The 20,560-nt window shown below is 43.9% G+C and overlaps 1 protein-coding gene across 4 annotated transcripts in view; it reads right to left on the minus strand.

Moving 5' to 3' along the window:
• Positions 1-18,614, minus strand: part of CSNK1A1 (casein kinase 1 alpha 1) — a 32,346-nt gene extending 13,732 nt beyond the window's left edge. For 2 of the 4 annotated variants that reach the window (XM_021532117.4, XM_021532115.4), the window contains exons 1-5: positions 18,133-18,614; positions 17,173-17,279; positions 6,594-6,720; positions 4,686-4,784; positions 2,209-2,292 (exon numbers count right to left, since the gene is read on the minus strand). In XM_021532117.4, the coding sequence (XP_021387792.1) occupies positions 2,209-2,292; positions 4,686-4,784; positions 6,594-6,720; positions 17,173-17,279; positions 18,133-18,255 (540 nt within the window). In that variant the 5' untranslated portion in view covers positions 18,256-18,614. The remainder of the gene's footprint in view (positions 1-2,208; positions 2,293-4,685; positions 4,785-6,593; positions 6,721-17,172; positions 17,280-18,132) is intronic. The other 2 variants (XM_085591592.1, XM_021532118.4) reach the window with 1 other exon arrangement.
• Positions 18,615-20,560: the final 1,946 nt, after the last annotated feature.

Below are 20,560 nucleotides of genomic sequence, written 5' to 3' on the forward strand. Positions count from 1 at the left end.
GCTCCCAGAACACTGCCACAGCAGCAGGACAAACGTGCTGGTTTTAACACAGCCAGGAAGCTGGAGCCAAGGAATGGATCCAATTTGGGTTTCTAATAACCAAGCTTGCCCAATGATTTGGTATTTAGCAACCTGAGTGTGGTAATTAGTATGGGGTAATCAGTGTGCTGCCAGCCAGCCCACCTACAAAGGGTCATCCAGGCTGTACTTTCTTGGGCAAGATTTAAGGACCTGGCAAAAAAAGCTGAGGCAGAAAGAAGTAAATAAAGAACCTTTCAAATTCTAGCACTCAGACTTCAAGCTACAAATCCTGATTCCAACACTGAATTAATGCTACAGGATAAAGAAATACAATCCCTAGAGACTGATCAGCACTACAAAACTAACTTGGGAGGCAGCAGAACATCATGGAAAGAAAATATTTAAAGTCTGATAAAGTCTCAGTAAAAACCAACTCAGTATCACCTTAAGGTTGACTTCAGAACTGAAGATGTATCTTTAAAGTCAAACTGGAGACTGAAATACATCCAATGCTGAAATAGGATGGGGGTATCACTGGCACACTGGAAGTGCTGTGAACAAGGAATTTCAGCTCTGCATCAAGTATACAAGATACTGAAAGTTTTTGAATTGCAGAGTAGCTACGGTTCAGAATTCTGATTCAAGAAGATTTACCAACTATAGTAGCTTAGACAGGAAAAAGCAAAGTTAAAATCCTCTTAAACTATTGGTGTCAGAGCAGAAAACCTGGGGTTGAAGTCTTGCCACGTTTTACGTGCAAACACAAGGCACTGCAGTGCTACAATTTCTGTTCAGGTGGAAAGAATCCTGAAAGCCCAGAATGCTTGGAGCAAGGGACATAAACCCAAGTTTTTAAATCAACTCCACTGCTTAGACAGCTCAGCAAGGTGTAGGTCTTGGCTGTGCTGCACCCAGTACAGGCAGTGAGCACGGATATGCTCCTAGCTACCAGGAAATATTTGATATTGAATCCCAAAGCAGACAGTATAAAGCTTTACGTGACTGCTGTGCTGTGACTTTCCTAGAAGCAAAGCCTGACCTCGAATGCAATCCCTCATTTTCTGACTTGGTCCACAACACAGACCTGTAACTGGCTATTATTTTTGAGCAGCAGCTTCCCTGGGGAGGTTTGCTCTCTTCCCTAGCTCAGGATCAGTCTGTATTTCCCTGTGGATGGGTTGAAGGCAAAGGAGTGAGTCCCTCCTGGAAAGAATTAAGCTGGGAGACACAGCCCAATTTGGATGAGCACAGAACGTCCCAGTGCCAGTTCCCAGATAACCTCACACCACCTTCATTCTGTTTGTTGCACTATCAGCAGGAAACTGGAGAAGTAGGGCATAATTTTTGCCAAGAGCAGCTAGAGAAGTAGATCAAAGTCTGTGCCTCTGATAAGAAAGTTTCAGAAGCAGACAACAGAAGCCTGTCAGCTTGTGTACAGCAGGAATCCGCCTGGGATTTAATCTGTGGAGACTGCTGTGGAAAGCCATGGACCAATGGCCAAGCTCCTGAGCAGTGATTCATATTCTGCAATTTCCAGCTGTCCTGCTACCAACTGGCAAATGTGCTCCTCTCTCTGCAATTCATCTTCTCTTCAAGAGTCAGAAATATGACATTAGACACTACAAGATAAGCTCCTGCTTCTCCAAGACACAACTTATTGGAGTAATTTCAGGTTTTAAGCACAATGGATGAAAATATTAAGTCTTCATTACACATTTGGGGTTATTTTGAAGGGAGAACTGCACGGGGAGGAGTCTGGCTGAAGTGATAACAGAACTTCTCCACATGCATCCATATGAACTGCAGGAAACCTTCAGCAAGGCAAGCAGGAGCTCTACTATTTCATGTCTATCCTTCACCACATTTTTAGGAGATTGCCTTTTGAGTTGGAAAGACCACAAATAAAACCTGCACCTGAAATCAAGCACGTACATTTAGCCCTATCAAAGTTTAGAAATAATTCCACAATTTAAACAAGCGCCACAGGGAAACATCTTAGTAATGTTACATGTTTGCCAAGTATGTCTGAATAATGCCAACATAAGAGGTGCTTTTGCAAGGTCTACATTCTCCAGAAAAACGAAATAAAAAACAAAAAATAAACCAAACAAAAAAAAAAAAAAAACCAAAACAAAAAATAAAGCACATGAATTTGGGGTTGAGGTTGGAATAGGAGACAGTTCAGACCTGGTTTAATCCTGAGAAAGATGGGTCCTGAGAAGTACTAACAGTCATGCTTCTTTTCCTCTTCCCCACTGGAGATTCTAAACACTGAACAAACAATAGAGGGTGGCAGTGCATCAAACAGTCTTGCTTACATTGCAACATTGGCCGGCGCAGACAGGCAACACCGAGGCGTTCGAGAAAGAACAGGGTAGCCAAATGCCATCCTTCTTCCACCAAGCACTGTACTTTTCAAAAAAACTGTATCTTTCCATCTTTTTTTTTTTTTTTGAGTCATATTTTGATTATTTCTAGTAGTATTTTTTTTGTTTTCCAAGGAGAAAATTTGACAGATGGGACAAGGTGAATTTCAACTGTGAGCCGCTTCAAAATGGCACTGCCTTAACCAGGGATAGCAATGGTGACATTTGGCTCTATTAAAAAAGAAATTCAAGTTTTTGCTTACAAAAGCAGCCTTTGGTTCCACAAACTGCCCTTCCCCCGTAAGATATTTAGAAAAAGTAAATCTTCAGTAAGGAAGAGGTAGAAGGCATTTAGTCACCTTAAAGTTTACTTTCATAAGCATGCAGGGCTTATTTCTAGCAGAGCTGGAAATTCATCTTTTAAGGTGGGAGCAAAATTTCTCCCCAATCACCAAATTAAAATTTGGGGGGAAAAAAATCAATTTTTTTTTTTTTAATATAACTGACAGGAAGCTACTGGAACAAGATTACCATGCTGTTCTAGTCTTTGTGGCTGATTTTCTTTGAACTGTGTAGAGTCATCTCTAAAAACCCCAAAACTACACTTGGTTACAAAAAGAAACATTAAATATTGTACGGTGGCAAATGTTTCCTAGATAAAACACTTGATTCCAAAGTGAAGGAACCCATTTTGTATTTTGCTCATGTAAAACTATTAATTTGCACTTGGGTCAGGAACTACCTCGCTAACCCCCTGAAGCATAAGTGAAGCCCATGCCCACAGTGCTTTACCACCATATCATTGCATGGCTCCCTAAAGGGGAAAAAATCAAATGGTTTGTAGGCAACTCTGTCTTTGATTTCAGCTGATGCAAATCTAATGTGTTCCTCTTCTAGAGTAAGCAGAGCAGCAATTTCTAGGCCATTAATCCACACCAAGATGAACTGGAGTGCAGCAATGCCAACCTAGCATGACTGTGCAAAAGTATAGAAAAATGGCCCAAAAAGAACAATTGGAAATCAGAAACTAAAACTAGGAAAAAACCAAAATAAAAGTTTTCAAGTTCTACTTTGAGTCATGCCAGAGAATTAAGGAGCCTAAACTGCTCAACACAGCAGAGAAAAATAGAGCTGTACAGAGGGAAAGTATGAAACTTGGGAACAAACAAAGTTTAACAGCAACAGGATTACATAAAGACTGCCTTTCAGCTGGAATTACAAGTTTTTCCAACACTGGTTGTCTCTAAACACTCAGTGCATTGCACCTCTTCAGACAAGAGCTGTTATCTCACATTATCCAAGCTTTCCCCTTCTAATGCTCATGGCCCTGACGTTGGCATTCATACAGGCAAACAAAGGTAAACATTTTGATTATTGGTAGTGCCTAACCAGATGAGACATCCTGGGATGGCATCTAGAGAAGATAAGTGGGAATCTTGCTTCCAATAAACAGCTTGATCACATACATTTGTCCTGAAGTTAATTTCTAATCAGTAGCATGCTTAATGCATTGCCAATGCTGCCTGTCTGCCCGAGCTCGACATACAAATTGCAGGATTAAGCATATTTCACTCAAGAAAACTAAAAATAAAATTAAAAAGTTGCCTTCCAGGCAGGAAACATGCACTTCTGACTATGTTTACCCATCCCAAAAAGTGTAACAACCTCAGCCCACCCCCCACCCACCCTCAGCTTCCCCCCCCCCCCCCCCCGACAAAGTAAACTGAGACAAAAATTTTGTTGTATAGCAGGTATTCTACAGCTTAACGGTTTTCCATCAACATAATTGCATAATTTATTTTATTTATAAAGGCATCTGCATGTTGGCTCTTGGTCTTATCCACAATTCTGATGGTTGAAGAGACTTTACCAGTCTGTCACTGCAAGGTTTAAAGCCCTGCTGACTGGTAGGTCAGGAGCTCCCGCGTTGCACAAATTGTTTTCATCCTAGGAGGTCAGCCCCAAAGCCAAAGGTAAGATTTGACTTTATCATAGAGGAATAAAATGCTATGACAACAGACATCTTGAGAGAAGTAGTCAAGTATTCTCTAGGGTTAGTTTATAACCTTGTTGCAAGTCCAGAAATCATCTTGCAATCAAGTGCATCTCCCAGAGTGGGAGAGAGATCCACAGAGTTTACAAGTGGACACCAAGAAAACCAAGTTCTCACACCCAAGAACTGTGGTTTAGCATCCAAAATAGCAGTTTTAGCAATGGATTTTACAAAAGTTGTGCAGCTGGAATCAAATCACACAGGCATTCCCTCTGCAGCTTGGAAACAAAGAGCTTTGGACTAACCTTATTACAATGACGCCCAATACCCATTAGGAAGTTATCTGGTTTAATGTCTCTGTGTATAAAATTCTTTGTGTGCACATATTCAATTCTACTGATCATCTGTAAAAAAAATCAGCAACATGTAAGATTTCAAAGAGAGCAAGACATTTCAATAAACCTTCAATGAAAGCATGAATTTTTAGTGTTACCTTCCTCTGCAACTTCAGTTTATGTGTTTGCTTAATGAAAACAATTTTTTTAAAATGCTGTCTCAGTATTTTCTTTTTATGTTAAAATTCCACAATCTTGGTCAGAACCTGCCAGATTAAATATCTGAGTAATTCCCAGATATTGAAGTTCATGTTTCTAACTATAGCATCTTATTAAAAAGTAATTGTTTTTCATTATTTCAAAGGTTTTATAGCTACCACAAGCCAATTTTAAAGCTCATTCCCTCCCCCTGTCCCAGTTATTCATTCATCTGGTTATTCATTCATCAAACATCACTTTTCCAGGTAACAGTTTTCATGGAGCAAGTTACAAGTCGATGGTGGCCCATGGTGCCATATCTAGGCTACCCTGAGCCCAGAATATCTGGAGACATGGAGAAAGCCTGGCACATCTGTGTCCTAACACAGGACCAGCCCATTTCCTGTGGGTGAGATCACGGCCCGTGGTGATGTGGCACAGCTCTGCAGCTCCTCAAACCCTCCTCTTGCAGGCTTGAGTTGTTACATCACATCCCTGACAGCTGGGCTGTGCCCTAAAAGCCAACCTGAGCACTGCTATCCTCCATTTCTGCCTGTTTCCCAGATGACAGAAAATTAATGTTTATCATCCTAAGGAATACTGCACAAGCCCCTGGTGGACTCCCTGGAGGTGCTGTCACACCCAGACTCTAAGTGAGCAGGCAAATGGCTCTCTAAGGCAAGCACATCACCCTCTCAGGGCAGCTGAGAACAGGGACAGCTGACCTTGTCTCCAGACAAATGCTTTCAGCTTCCTTGGCCAAGAGCCTGGGATTCTACGAGCATCTGGCCAAGTGACAACTTGGTACTGATATCTATTATGTAATATTAGATGAAATTTCAACTACCATTGAAAAATTCAACTTGAAAAACCCTCAATGCTTTTCAAGGGGCTGAAAGCAGCACAATCAAGCCATTTATTAAGCAGTAAGAAATAAATATGGCTGCTCATTTCAAATGCTGTATTCTCACTACCAAGTTGGAAAAACATCAACTGCTATAAAAAAAGACTTAAGAGTTTTAGAGGCCTTGATTATGTTGGAGGTAGAGTGGCATCTCATCTCCACTAACAGCTTTAAGAAGTGTCTGTGAGGACTAAACAAGCAAGGCAGTTAATTATTATTAGCTCACTGTCTGGTCCTAGTGATGCCTTGCATCATTTGTCCTTGGTCCCCAGCTGGGAAGGAATTGTTTTGTCTCCTTGCCCTGTGAAGAGAGCTCACCATCCCCTGATATGAAGCTCAGAACTACACACTAAAGCAGCAGAGAATCTGAAAAATATAAAACTAAAACCTGAGGCATCACTTGAGGCTACAGGAGGGTGTGAGAGCACAGGGACAGACTTGCATGTTGTCACCACAGGTCCCACTGACTTAGATCACCCACAACTGGAGAGTGTTTCAGCCCCCCCACCACAGCCCCTGTGCTGATACTGGCAGTGAATCCACCCAAATTAGTCTGAATATTTTAATGAAGTTGCCCTTAAAGCAGCAGCACAAAGGAGCTGGCAGCTGCAGTGCCCTTCCGCTCGGTGCATTTTGTAGGGCAGAGCACACAGAAACCACCATTACTTTGTCCTCATTTAGGTCAAATGCTCACTTAGTGTATAAAACACTGCATTAATTATTTAAGGCACTCTGCAGGAATCCCTCAGGGCTCTGAAGCTGAGGTGTGCACATACCTGGTCTGCTAGCATAAGTACTGTTTTCATCGTAAACCTGCGAGAACAGAAGTTGAAGAGGTCTTCCAGGCTGGGCCCCAGAAGATCCATGACTAGAACATTGTAGTCCTTTTCTTGACCATACCACCTGCAAGAAAGGAAATGATCCAGCATTATTGGCAGGAATCCTGATGCAGTCCAGAGTACCCTCAGTGCTCTCAGCTGCAAGGGCATGTTGCTTACTAATGTTCCATCTTGAAAGCTAATGAGAAATTAATGCTGGCAATATCTTGTTTTTCCTGGAAACAAAAGTCTGAGCACAAACCAGAACTCACAAGTTGGCCGTTCTCCCTGAAGAGAAACCACTACTCCACTTCAACAACCAAAATACCAAACATCAGAATGAAAATGCAATCAAAGCAGCAGTGCCCTTATCCTGAGGGGTGTGTACAGCACCTGGACTGAAATTCCTCTGTAAGACACCTTACTTTCATTGCTCCTGCATCATTTCACATCACAAAATCATCTTGACACGCCTTAGGCTTTGTTTTCAGATCTGACTTCTCTGCACCAGACCAAAGCAGTTCACTCACATATTTTTTTCATTTATTTCTCAATTTAAAAAAAGCAATCAAATTCTATTTCCAATTAAGTCAAAGACAAAGGCTCTTTATCAGGATTTTAATATCATAGAGAAAGCTAAAGTAGAAACACAACAAAACATTAATTGCAGCTATATTGTGATAGTAACCTTTAAGTGCCTAATACATTTTGGACAAAAATAAAGTCTAACAATGCTGTGAGGACAAGCAGAAGTCCTTCTATGGATATTTTCCTTTCCAATCCATGTTTAAGATTTCCATCATAGCCCTGCTTTATTGCATCTGCAGCTGAGGGTGGTATCTCCCCACCTAAGCTCCTGAGCAGAGCTGGAGTCCTGGACTCCTGCACATCTCAGCTGTGAATCTCCACCCTTCAAAGACAGGGCTGGAATATTCTCCTCTCCAGTCCTTCTGCACACCCAGATAACTACAGTTAAGTGACAGCTGTGTGAGAAAAGCTCTTTTGAAGCTGACATGACACCTGTTTGATCAGAAGGCTGCAATTTTGCCTTTTCTAAGCTCCTGGTTCTTACATCAAGGACCTTCAGCCAGTAGTCCAGGGAGAATTTCCCTCAATTTCCCAACAACAGTGGCATGGACAAGGTACCCCCATGGATGCGCCTCATAAGAAGAGCATGCAGATGGAAAAAAAAATAACTCAAGATTCAGCTAAAGCAGCAGTTGGGGCTTAAATATCTGTACAGACACTGTATTTCCACTTTAGGCAATGACTTCAGTACACCAATGCATGGTTGTCTAGAAAACAGTTACCACTGATAAAGTCAACAAATTCCTAGGTACTCACAGGATTCCAAGCTTAGCTTAGCTGGGATAGTACAATAAAATGTTTACAAAGCCAGACAGAAAAGATTCTATATTTGGCTTTGTTTCAGGAACTACAGGCCTGTACCTTCCCACTGTCTGGATCCTAGGAGAAAACATGCCCTTCATTTCTGCATTGTTATAAATCTGATTAAAATCATAAATGAGCTGTGGCTCACACTCCCTGTTTTACACATCAGCCAAGACCTTTATAGATTCCCCGCATCAAACTGGGATGCAGAAAATATGTATTTTGAAAGGAATCATTCAAATGAAATGTCAACAGAACAGCTCTGTAAACAACTCCAGGGGTCACAGGTGAAAATTAAACATTATGGTCACCTAAAGTAATGAAAATGGGAGCAAATGATCTGCCTAGATATGCTGTCCTATGAAATACAGGTTCGTTGAGAAAAAAAAAAAAATTAGTGAGTAATGGGCTGAAATGAAGAATTTTAAGGAGTAAATCAAGACCTAGATAAAGTACTATTTTCTTCAAGGGATGGAATTCTAATTGAGATGCTGAGTGTAATTGTTCAGCACAGCAATGGTTCAATGCCCAAGAGATGCAGTGAAGGGAAAGAAATCAAAGACCAGCCTTCAGTGGAGCTGAAGAAAATTGAGTCCCAGCCTCACAGACAAGGTGGAGCTGATGCAAAGGAATCCCACCCTGGAAGGTGCCTTTTAAAAACCTTTTTGTTCCTCCACAGGGATCTGTCTGCTGAGTAAGTGCAGTAATGCAGGATGATTGCACAACCTCTGTTTGGCCTAATTCTAAGTATGAACAAGAAAATCCTCCTCTCCTGACCATTCTGCTCTGGTGGAAAGCGCATTCAATTCTCCAAGAAAAAGAAATAAGTCAGAACCCCTTAATATTTCATTTTCACATTTACCTTCCTGTAATTCCTCACTGAAGACTGTGACACCCATTCATTTCACTTCTGGCAACTGGAACTTCTTCCAAGGTATCAGTGTTTTATTTACCTTGCTAACACTCCAAGTTAAGTTTTCATTTTCCTTGGAACACTTCCAGGGAAAATGGGATTAAGAAGTAAAGCAACATCATGTCCACTCAAGGTGTAGGAGCTGCTACTGTTGGCAGCTCTGAATGAAAGAACATTACAAGTCTTGACTTTTCTTAAGAAAATTTGGATATTAGGATATATAAAAGCTGGTGTCCCAAAAGGAGATCTTCGCAAGTTCTTATACTGCATCAGCAGGGAAACTTTGAATTATCTACTAATAAGAAATGATTCATACAAAGCCCTGGGCAACTATTAGGTGGCACTGGCATCTCAGAATACAAGTGTGCCCACATGCCTGAGAGATCCAGGGACTTCCATCAGCACACTTGAAATCCTTTCCCTCATCATAAAGTTGAGGAAGCAACACAAGTAAGGGAGTTTTGCAGTGAAAATTGGGAGCAAGAGATTGAATTATTTGAGAGCCATTTTCCGTGGGTAATTTACTCGATTTAATTACATATAATGTATTATTTCAAGAAGAGAAGCTTCCTTACTAGAAAAATTTCCCCTGATCTTTCTCTAATTGATTCCTACTGTGCTTTAATCCTTACATAAAACATTAACAGAACAGAATCAGGAGGAATAGTTGAGTGTACCCTTGAACAGGCAGTGTCACATCTGATACAGATGTCACAAACCTACTTGAGCTTCAAGGTGTGCCCAAGCTCCCATGCAGGAAAATGCTTCATCACTCTCCCTTCCCTCGTCTGCTTGAAGCTACATAATCAAAGTATTCAATTAGTCAGAATACAGTAAACCTCTTTTATGAAGCTTTCTATCAGAGCATGGTCAAAGGCTGAGCACAGCAATCTGAATTTGACTTCAGTGACTTGTCTGCGTGAAAGACCAAGAGTGGTCACGTCCCAAGTTTCCAAATCATGTGAGAGCCTCGTCTACAATCCCAGCATAAACACAAAGCTGAAATTTTCTAACATCTTGGATTTCAGCATTTGAGCTCTGTGGGAACATCTAAGTCACACCAAACAGCAGTTTGAGAGGTTAGTTTCTAAATAATACACAATAAAGCAGGTATGATGTCAGGTCACATGCAGAGTGGATGTTTACTTGAACGAACATGGGGTGGGATTTTAAGTTCTCCTCACTAACCTTGAGACAAGGAAGTGAACTCTTGATGCATATCTAGTACAACACTGTAGTCAGCTCTACCCAAACTTAAAATCCTTTTGCCTTTTCAGAGCTGCATCTTTCAAAAAAATCAATGATTGCTATTTCAGCAACTGTGTATTTTGTAAATAACGTCAAGGACAAAAGAAATGTATGAGGAAGTGTTTTTTAATAGCTTGGGTTGTTTTGTTTGCATTTTTTATTTGTTTTACCTAAGAAAACATTTCATTTGGTTATTAATAGTATTTTTTCACATCTTCCTTTGAAAGGGTCAAACAGAACTAGGCAAACTAGCAGAGAAAGGGGGTGAAGGGCTAACAGAATCACACAAATTCCAGCTCAGTTTCACACTACTGTGTCACTCACACAATCCCAATCAAAACCCAACAGTTTTATTCACTACACTGGCAATTATAATAATTACGAGGTAACAAGCCCAGCACAAGTACCCAAAATGTGTGAGAAAGAATGAAAAGGATTCAGGAGATTCACGATAAAAAAAAAAAACAAACAACAAACCAAATAAATGAATTCAGATCAAGATTGAAGAAATTACTAAATTAGTAAATGACAGCTGTAAGCCACTGCCAAAGAAACCCCAAATCCCAGAATTCTGAAGACATGGAGGCAATAAAGGCACCTCACTTTGCCTACAGCTCATATGAAAACCAGAACATGAGCGTAATGTCACAAAAAACTGTTCCCACCACCAGACAAACCATGACAAGATCATTTTGTTCCAACTTAATAAAAGCTCTCCTCAATCAACACCTGCCTTGCCAGGTAAGCCATCCTCACTAAAGGCTTCTGTCAGCTCCATCACTGACTATTCCCACAGGGGCTCTGGCAAGCTGGAATTGCAAACAGAGATACAGGAGGCTGTGTTTGGTCAGACAAAAAAAACACCTGGTGCCTCACTGCAGGGAAGGACAATTCTTCCAACACTGAATATTTAAACTCAAACCTTTACACTACCAGAAACTTTTATACCCCATTACAAAAAGGGTGATTTTGACTTCTTTGACATTAAATAAACTTTGGCCACTTTCATAAATTATGGTGTGTGACCCTATGATTACTCTGTGTAATCCTATGTAATTAAGTTTCTCAGCACTTGTGTTTTTAAGCAACAAGTGAAAGAGTTCTCTTGACAGAAATGGAGATTGTCAGAAGAACTGAAGTGTTTTAAAAAGCTGTTAGAACAAAAATGTAAGGTGAAAAAGCAAGCTGAAAGAAACTTGCTAACAGAGTTACCTGAGATCACCTAATTAGCAAGTTTGACAAGTCAGCAGGCACATGAGGGGGAATATGCAAGTCTAGAAAGCCTCATGGACAAAAAGGATTCAGACATCCCACAGAAATCCAAATGGCACTGATGTGGTGAACACTCTGGAACTGTATTCCAACCCTGCCAGCCCTAAGTCACTCACACAAAAGTCTCTGAACTGGGCATTAGTCAGATGATGGCACTAAAGAGAGAACACTGACCTCCCTGTAATTACATAGCTCTGATAGCCCTGAAAAATCCCAAGTTATCCTCACAGGAAAGGTGCAGCTGTCCCACACACAGAACCTGTGAACTGGGATCACTGCTGCAAGCTCTGTCACCAATTCAGGAAAGGAAACCCAAATCCCAGCAAGGGCAGAAGAGACTTCACAGAAAATGGGAAGTTGTGGCCTCTGCAACCATTTACTCAAACAGCTCAGGAAGGCAGTTATGGAGTTATGCAATTAGTCATTATAGATACAGGAGGATGGGGAAAAGGAAAATGTTTTTAACAAAAATCAGGGAAAAAAGGAACTGGCAGTTGACTGCCTGTGGGTACAAGCATTATCTTCAGGCACTCTGGCTCTGTGTCCAACAACACAATCCTGAGCACTGCCCTGCTGGCCTATAAAGTTGTGACGTTGCATCTGTCTGATTCAGACCCTTCTGCTCCCATGTTCCCAGCACAGACATCTCCTGACAAAAATGACAGTGTAGACAAATTGGAAAGTTAATTATGCCTGTAAAAATGCACTGAGTCTTACAGACACTGAAGCAACACATAAGAGAAAGGTAATCCATCAGGGATTCATTTCTAAATTGACACATATTTTATATTTCTGCTTTATCTCCCCTGAACCTGGAAAAGCACTTAACTGCTAACCAGCTAGGAGTAATATAAATGAACTTCACATAATATGGCATGACTGAAATCCTGAAGTGCAATATTTAGCAGATGTCACCTAACGTTAGTTGCCATGGAGAGCATGAATTAGGCCACCCAAGTACTAAATAAAGCAACAGCCATGAACACCCTACGCTATGGAATTGGCTCCACTCTATAAATAAAATTCTGGATCACTTTTTGTACAGTTCTGAGAGCAATCCACGAAGGATGCCAGCACAACTCATCCCTCAGCAAGGAGGTGGCTTCATCTGCCCAGTGTGATGCTGCAAGCATGCAGCACCCTGTTCTGCTGAGCTGTTCAATAAACTCCATTAACACCTGGGAGGAAGTCAGGAAAGTCAGGAATTGCAGTTCAGTGAGAAGGTGAACCATTAATCCACAGTGGGGACAGCAAACATCACTGAGAAAAAGAATATTCTAGTATTATCTCTGCTGATCATTTGTTTCAAACAGGAGTAACACTGACCTCAAACTCCAAAAATTGAGTTAAGGCAAGGAGAAAAAAATTCTAACTTTGATCTCTCTTGGATGCTTTGAAAAAATCCACAAAGACCAACTAAGACAAGAGTTTAGACTGCTAAAAAACAGGCAATAAATTTTATTTACATATATTTATTTTCTTAATAAAGGAACCATAGGTATCAATTTAAAATATTATCTTTCATTAGATTTAGAGGCACCAGAGACTTCTGGTTACCTATGAAATCATCCTACCCTTCAATATGCTAATAACTTAGTTAATTCATAGTAGGACTTATTGATAGAACCCTTTTTTCTGGAGGGGGAGTGGGGTTTCTTGTGGGTTTATTTAGTGGTTTTCTGGTTTTCTCATGGTGGTTTGGGTGTTTTTGGTGGTTGGTCAGGGGTTTTATGCTGCAGGAAGTTACTGAGAAAACAGTTAAAAATGCAGGTGGTTTGAGAGGTGTGTTTGCACTTTTTGAAGCACTGCTAAAAACCAACATTTCAAGTGCTTAAGGCAAATTTAATTTTGATAATTCTTGGATTATCAACCTTGGACATCTTTCCATCATAGGTAGTATTTAATGAAGATGTAGAAGGGCACATTCTGTTGTCAATAATTATTCAGCAACATGGCAGTAATCAACCAGAAGCATAAATACTGAAAATAATTTTTCTCCAAAAAACTCCATTCAATTGATAATTTCTCTCTGAATTTCTCAACATCAAAATATTTGCAAGTGCTGCACTGAAAAACTCAGAAATGTGGAGATTATTTATTCAGTTAGCAAGGGAACTTTGCACAGAAAAAACTCACAGAACACTAAGTAATTTTTTGTTTTTAACTTACAAATAACTCATCTTCATCAAGGGTACAACCAATAGCTGATGAGCACCATAAATGGCAAAAACATCAAGAGTGGCTGTCCCAGGTAATTTGAATAATTGCTTTTGTGGATAAAGATTTACCAGAGTTACACTGTGGACAAACACCCAAAAATCAAACCCACACTGCTGCATTCCTCCAAGGCAGCACCAGGAATTGGGGAATAAAGGTGGATAGTCCCAGCTAATAGGATCAGTGCCCAGTTAATGAGATTACAGCTCAAAATGCTTTGTCACTGAAAAAGAGAGGAAAAAAAGCAAAGGGCAGCTGATGAGGGAGAACAATGAGAATAAGCCCAGCAGAATGCTGGGGCCTGGCCACAGTGTCCTAAAGGCACAGCAGACTGTCACCATGTTAAACTGGGTTTAAGAGCCTTTTGGGAAAAAATAAAGTAATCATCAAGCAAAATTTGAACATCAAGAATAAAACATAGCTTAAGTTTTTGGTTTTTTTTTTTTTTGTTTTTTTTTTTTTTGGAGTATTAATGAAGTTCTTGTAAACTTTAGGGTTAATTTCACAAACTTTGCTGCTCTTTTAGGAAACAATAAGCAGCAAATTTGAAGATTTAAAATCGTTTAGAATATTCAGAGAATAAAATTTCCAATTCATTCACGCCAATCTTTGTGCTATTTTCTCTGCAAGCGTGTTTTATTACAGCAGAATTAAGCACCAAGGCCCCTTGTTCAACCTCCACAGGTGAAGGCTCACTGTTGACCCCACTGTTAACCCCAAAACTGAGATTTTTTGCTCATTAGTTTCTTGGAATGAGATACAAAGTCCCTCAAATTAACCTTAAAGGCTGTAAAAAGAATTCCTTGGTTCTAGGTAACTTCAGTGACAATCTAGACACATGTTCTTGTAATTCTACATTGCAGAATTCAGCTTTAGAACCAGGAGCCCCAGTGAATGAGCAATCCAGACCTCATTTATTATCTCAGCTCTGAGTCACAGAACCACAGCAGAGACCACTTGAGTGAGGCAAAGTCACGTCATGCAATGCCAGGAAGTTGATCTTGGCCAGTGCATCACTTAAGTAGGTGAAAAACAGAGGAAAAGTTCATCACTCTCAAATGAGAGGCACAAATTTTTGTGTTGACGTGTCCAAGATGTGGACTGAGTTTTATGAAGCAAGGCAATGGGGAAATTTTGGCATGATTCCTTCATTTCCTATCAAATTCTTGTGCTGCTGCTGTTTAAAGGTGTCACATTACAGAAATTTTACCAAATGCATTGACTTTCCTTCAAGCTGATTCACCCTTGTGAACACACTGAGCCAGAACAGCTTATTCCAGTGTGACAGCATATTATTATAACACAATGGTGGCACATGGATTATCAGCAACACATGCAAAGTGACCTAAGTATTGACTTGGATTCAAAGCACCATGGATTCTACCTCTACTAAACACTGAATATTTTAATATTTGTCACAAGAATTGTGCTGGTCCCCTGCTCAGCTTCCTCTTTAAAGAAAATAAACCTAAGAATGCTGATTTAGATTTTCTCAAGCATCACCAAACCAATACCAGAAGTCCAGAGAAACCTCTCAAGGAGAATCTGGCACGTAAAATAGATTTACAAGCAATGCTGCTTCTTAAAAGAAACACAGTATTTCCAAAAACTCACTTTTTTAGAAAAATACTACAAAGATTAACATTGTGAGAACCTGAAAGAACTGACTGACATTACTCAATAATTACACACCTTTAGCACAATGAGTCTATGAATCAGTTTGCTGAGTGTTGCCTCATTTATCCATTCTCATTTTTTTTGGACCTTGTATTATTTTTAGGGGGTACAAGAATAACAAATACAGAGGAAAGCTGTAGTTGAAGCCAGAGGCAAGTTTCTCAGTATGCAAGGCACCAGTATTTCCCAAGGCATTTTAACCAAATACAAGAAATGAAACAGTATCTCAGTGGAAAAGCCAAAAATTTGCAACTTGGCCTCATTATAACACCACTCACTCATTTACTTTTCAAAAAAAGTAGTTCAAGAATGCCTGCTTTTCCAGTTCTGTGATGAAACACCTGATATCTGCTTGCTCTGGCTGTTTTCCCAGTTATCCCTGTTTTAGCATGCAACTATACCGTGAAAGCTTTCCAAAATGCAATTCCTATTCTTTCAGTTGTGAAATAAAGGCAGCCATATTTGAGAAAAAAAGTTAACTGTATTCTCAAAGAAAGACTGCATCTGTTTTCACACCAGCAACTCTGCTGAAGCTGCAAGTACTTAATTCAGGTATGTTGATTGTGTCCCTGCAAAAGGCTGGAGTGAATGAGGACAGATGGCCAGGACAACACTGTCTCCTCCAGCTCACATTCAGGATCAGCGCCAGTGGTGGTTGGGGGGGAAGGAGGAGGGAGCTAATAACCTCAGAAATGCAGATTTGTACTAGGCTTTGGCCAAATTAATTCAGAATCTTGGCTATGTCATCGTGATAACTTTAAAGCAGACCCTAAATGTCACTGTTTATCCTGTACAAAGTTGGGAAGGGTTAAATTAAATGGAATCCACAGTTTGATACAGAACCTAATCTGAAATAGTTTGTGCAGATCAAGGAACAAAAATCCTTTAGGCCATTGTGCCAAGGGAAAAAAAATACTAACTTTACAAACAATTATTAACAAAGTTTCAAAAAAAAGGAACAACTTGAGAAAGTCTCCCTGAAGAAAACTGAAGTTTTACATAACTCTTTGATGCCCAGATTCCGGAGTTGGGCACTACCCCAGGGTAAAAACTCGATAATCCCAGGAGGAATAACCCCTCCACGAGTCCTGCAGCAGCGATTTTCTTCCAGATCGGGAAATTCTGAAACCCTGGCGAAAGTTTCAGTTGGAAGACGAAGCGAGGAGCCGCATAATGAGGAACTGGGAGGGATTAATCCCGTACGGAAAGGCTGGTGACGCATCTGTTGCGGGCAGCAGAAAGGAGCCGCTGCCATTTCATTCCTGCTCCAGGTTCTCCGCAGTTTCAAGGCTGGCGGCTCATAGCTATGAAAGGAAAAAAGGCACAAGCCCGAGCACGTCCCTTGTCCCACCAGGAGAAGGGGGAGGGTTAATCACGTCCAGCCGCCATTTTCTGAGCGGAGCAGGAAGACATGTTGAAAAAAAAAAAAAAAAAAAAAAAAAAAAAAAAAAAAAAAAAGAGAGAGAGAGGCAACAAAAGAAAGCAGCCATTTCCAGGGCCGGCTCCCAACTCTCTGCCTCTCGGAGAAACAGCCTCCTCACACTTTGTTTTAATAGCCACAAGAATTTCTTGCTGGGTGTCTCGCTGTCTATACAGACGGCAGGCCTGCCAGAGGAACCCAGCGAGTTGGAGAGCTTGAAATGGAGCATTTCCCCCTTTATCACCCCCAGTCCTGCATGGACAAATTTATTTTAATGGCGGTGCCCTGCCTCACACTCAAAAGTATTAAACAACTGCCAATATACAGTAATAAGCACGACAAAAAAAAGTCACGCCAAGCAGACAGAAACGGCACTGGCACACACGGCTGATTCCTACCGTATATGTGGGATGCCAACTCCTCCCTGCAGGATCTTGTAGAGTTTGCTTTCATAGAGCAGCTGGGGGTGCCGAGCCTTCTGAGACTCCAACTTCACAGCAACTTCCTGCAGGGAGAGGGAACAAGGAGTCAGGGCAGAGCGTCCAGCGAGCTTTAAGGGGCACAGCACTTCCACATCCCCCACACACACCCCCGATGCCAACGCTTTCGGCTACATATTTATTTATTTCCCAGCTCGACGTGCTGCGTTTTGTGGCGTCTTCCGCTAAAATCCACATCGCGCTGATTTGTACGTAAATATCCATCCCGGGTCGTATATTCGGGATAGAGATGTGGAGTCTTCAGAAGCACTTAAGTGAGGAAGAACATACGTGGGTGTTTCTTCTTTACAGCTCAGAGCCGTGAGGGGGAGGAAGAAAAGAAAAAAAAAAAACCAAAGGAAAAGCTGGAAAAACAGGGGGGATCTTCTTTGTTTCTATTAGTGTTGACGAAACGAGAATACAAAGTGTTCCCCAGCTGAAGCAGAGGAGGAGATGAATGGCGGGCGAGCAACGACGACTTTAGCCGCTCACAGAACACAAATATAATTTAAATATGTTTTCCCACAATGGTTTTCGCCTCTCTTCTCCTCTCCCAAGTGCTGGGTAGGGAGATTGAAGGGCTTTGCTGTGGAAGGGGCACCGAGGAAGAGCCTCGGGGGGAAGGGATGAAGACCCTCGGGGGAAAGGGGGACGATGAAGCCACTCGTAGCGGGGGAAGAGGAGGAAAGGAAGATCCTCGGGGAAAAGAGGGAGAATGAAGCCCCTCGTAGGGAGGAAAGAGGGGGAAAGGAAGACCCTTGGGAGAAGGGAGACCCCACCCCGGGGAGCCGGAGGGCACCGCAGGTGGGGCTCGGAGAAGCGATGGTTGGTGCCCGGCTCCCCCCGGGGAGCTGAGGAGCGACTGCGAGCGGCCCTTACCTCCCCGTTGGTGATGTTGATCGCCAGATAGATGTCCCCGAAGGAGCCCGAGCCGATCTTCCGCACCAGCTTGTATTTGCCTCCGACAATGAACTCGGCCTTGGAGCCGCTGCTGCTCGCCATGGCGAGAGGCGGCTCTCAGGCCCTCCCGGCCGGTTCGCTGGGACAACGAGAGCTCTACGGCCGCCCTCGAGGAGGGGAAAGGGGCTGGGATGGGGGAGACGATCCCCGCGCTCAGCTCCAGCCGGGGCCCTCGGGCGGGCGTCCCCCCCCTTGTGAGGCTCTGCTCCGCTCCCCAGAAAACAGGAGAAGCGGCCCGCGAGGTGCTTGTGAGAGAGCAGGGAGGGGAAAGGGGGAGGGGGGGAACTCGCGGGGTCGCGGCGGCCGCCGGCCGCTCACTCGGCCGCCGCCGCCATCTTGTGCCCGAGCCGCCGCCGCCGACACAAAATGCCCCCGGCGCGCGGCCGCCGCTTCTTCACCGCGCGGGGCGCGCTGGGAGAGGGGCGGGGCGCTGCCGCCGTGACCACGCCCCCTCGCCAAGATGCGCCAATCACCGTCCTCAAACGGCGCCCCGCCCACCAGCCGAGGGCGGTGATTGGGGGGGATCTGCGGGTGTGCGCATGCGTACAGCGCCGCTCCGTCAGTCCGGGCGGAAGAGGGCGGGCAGGGCGGACGTGCCCTCACTCGCTCTTAAAGGGGCAGGCGGCCGCAGCGGCCAGGGGGTGGTCGTTCGGGGGGTGCCGGTTCGGGGGTTTCTCACGGTGGCCGCGCTGCCTACATAGCCCGCGACAGGGGCTGGAGATGGGTCAGCCACCACTGAGATGCCAGCCCGCATGTGGTGCTGTTGCCAGGCTCTTCTCAAAGCCCAGGCCCCAGCCTGTGTTTACAGTAACAGGCTGGTTTGTGGATAAATAAACACTGCAACTTCGTTCTGTCGAGGTGTTTCTGGAAAGGGTGGATGAGACGCTCAGTGCTTTGGTCTGGGTCCCAAAGTGGGGATCGGTCACAGGAATGGATGGTTTGGGAGATCCATGCCAGCTGTGGCTGTGGCCAAGCCCTGGAACACTGCCCAGGGCTGCTCTGGAGCCCCTCACTCTGCGGACCTCCCAAACCCACCTGGATGCATCCCCCTGCCCCTGTTCCTGGACCAGCTCCAGCAAATCTGTGATTCTCTGAAATCCACAACCTCCTTTTCCCAGCCCATGTCCACGGGGGATCCTGGGACCGAGCTGTTCCTGTGCACACACACCGTGCTCCATCACCCTTCCCTTCTCCACAGCTCACCTTCAGCCCTCACACCGTGCTCCATCACTCTCCCCTTCTCCTCAGCTCCTCACACCGTGCTCCATCACCTTCCTCACTCCTCAGCTCCCCCTCAGCCCTCACACCATGTTCCATCATCCTTCCTTGCTCCTCAGCCCCTCACACCGTGCTCCATCACATTCCCTGCTCCCCCTCAGCTCCTCACACTGTGCCCCATCACCTGCCTCACTCCTCAGCTCCCTCTCAACCCTCACACCATGTTCCATCACCCTTCCCTTCTCCATAGCTCACCCTCAGCCACTCACACCATGCTCCATCACCTTCCCTTCTCCTCAGCTCCTCACACCGTGCTCCATCACATTCCCTGCTCACCCTCAGCCTGAAACACTGTGCTCCATCACCTTCCTCACTCCTCAGCCCTCACACCTTGATCCATCACCCTTCCCTTCTCCTCAAATCCTCACACCGTGTTCCATCATCCTCGTCACTCCTCAGCCCTCACACTGTACTCCATCACCTTCCCTGCTCCCCCTCAGCCCTCACACCATGCTCCATCACCCTCCTCACTCCTCAGCTCCTCACACCCTGCTCCATCACCCTCCTCACTCCTCAGCTGCCCCCCAGCCCTCCCCCGGGGCCTGTGCCGTGCACAGCAGTGCAGCTCCTGGGTGATCACTGCAGGTGAGGAGCCAGGAGAAGCCCATGGCACCCTGACAAGGATGCTGCCAGCAGAACCACCCGTCACGGCCACGTCCCTCATCCCTGCCGGCTCCACTTTCACGTGGCCCCCACACGCGGCTCTCTCCTGGCCAGGGTCACCGTGACCCAGCAGCTCGTGCTCCAGGGGCTGTTCTTGCTGCCTGGCACAAGTGCCATCTCCTGCCTTGCCCCCTCTCCCTCTGGGCGCTGTGAGTTTTCCCTCTGCAGGAACACCAAACTGTGGATTCCCGGTGACTCATCATCACTCCCTGTCACAGCGGCGTCTTTTGCCGTGCGAGGCTACATTTGGGAAATGATTCAGTCTGCAGGAGAGAGAAAGCTCCTCCAGTTAATGTGGCTCATGGAAGTAGAAGGAAAGCCTACTCAGGGTGTCTGCTTTGAAGGCAGGCAGGCAGAAACTGCTTCCCGGCATGCCTGGTGCACCCAAAGCCATGGAAATAATAAA

This window comes from Lonchura striata, chromosome 13 (assembly GCF_050655825.1).
Source record: "Lonchura striata isolate lonStrDom1 chromosome 13, ASM5065582v1, whole genome shotgun sequence".
Taxonomy (NCBI): domain Eukaryota; kingdom Metazoa; phylum Chordata; class Aves; order Passeriformes; family Estrildidae; genus Lonchura; species Lonchura striata.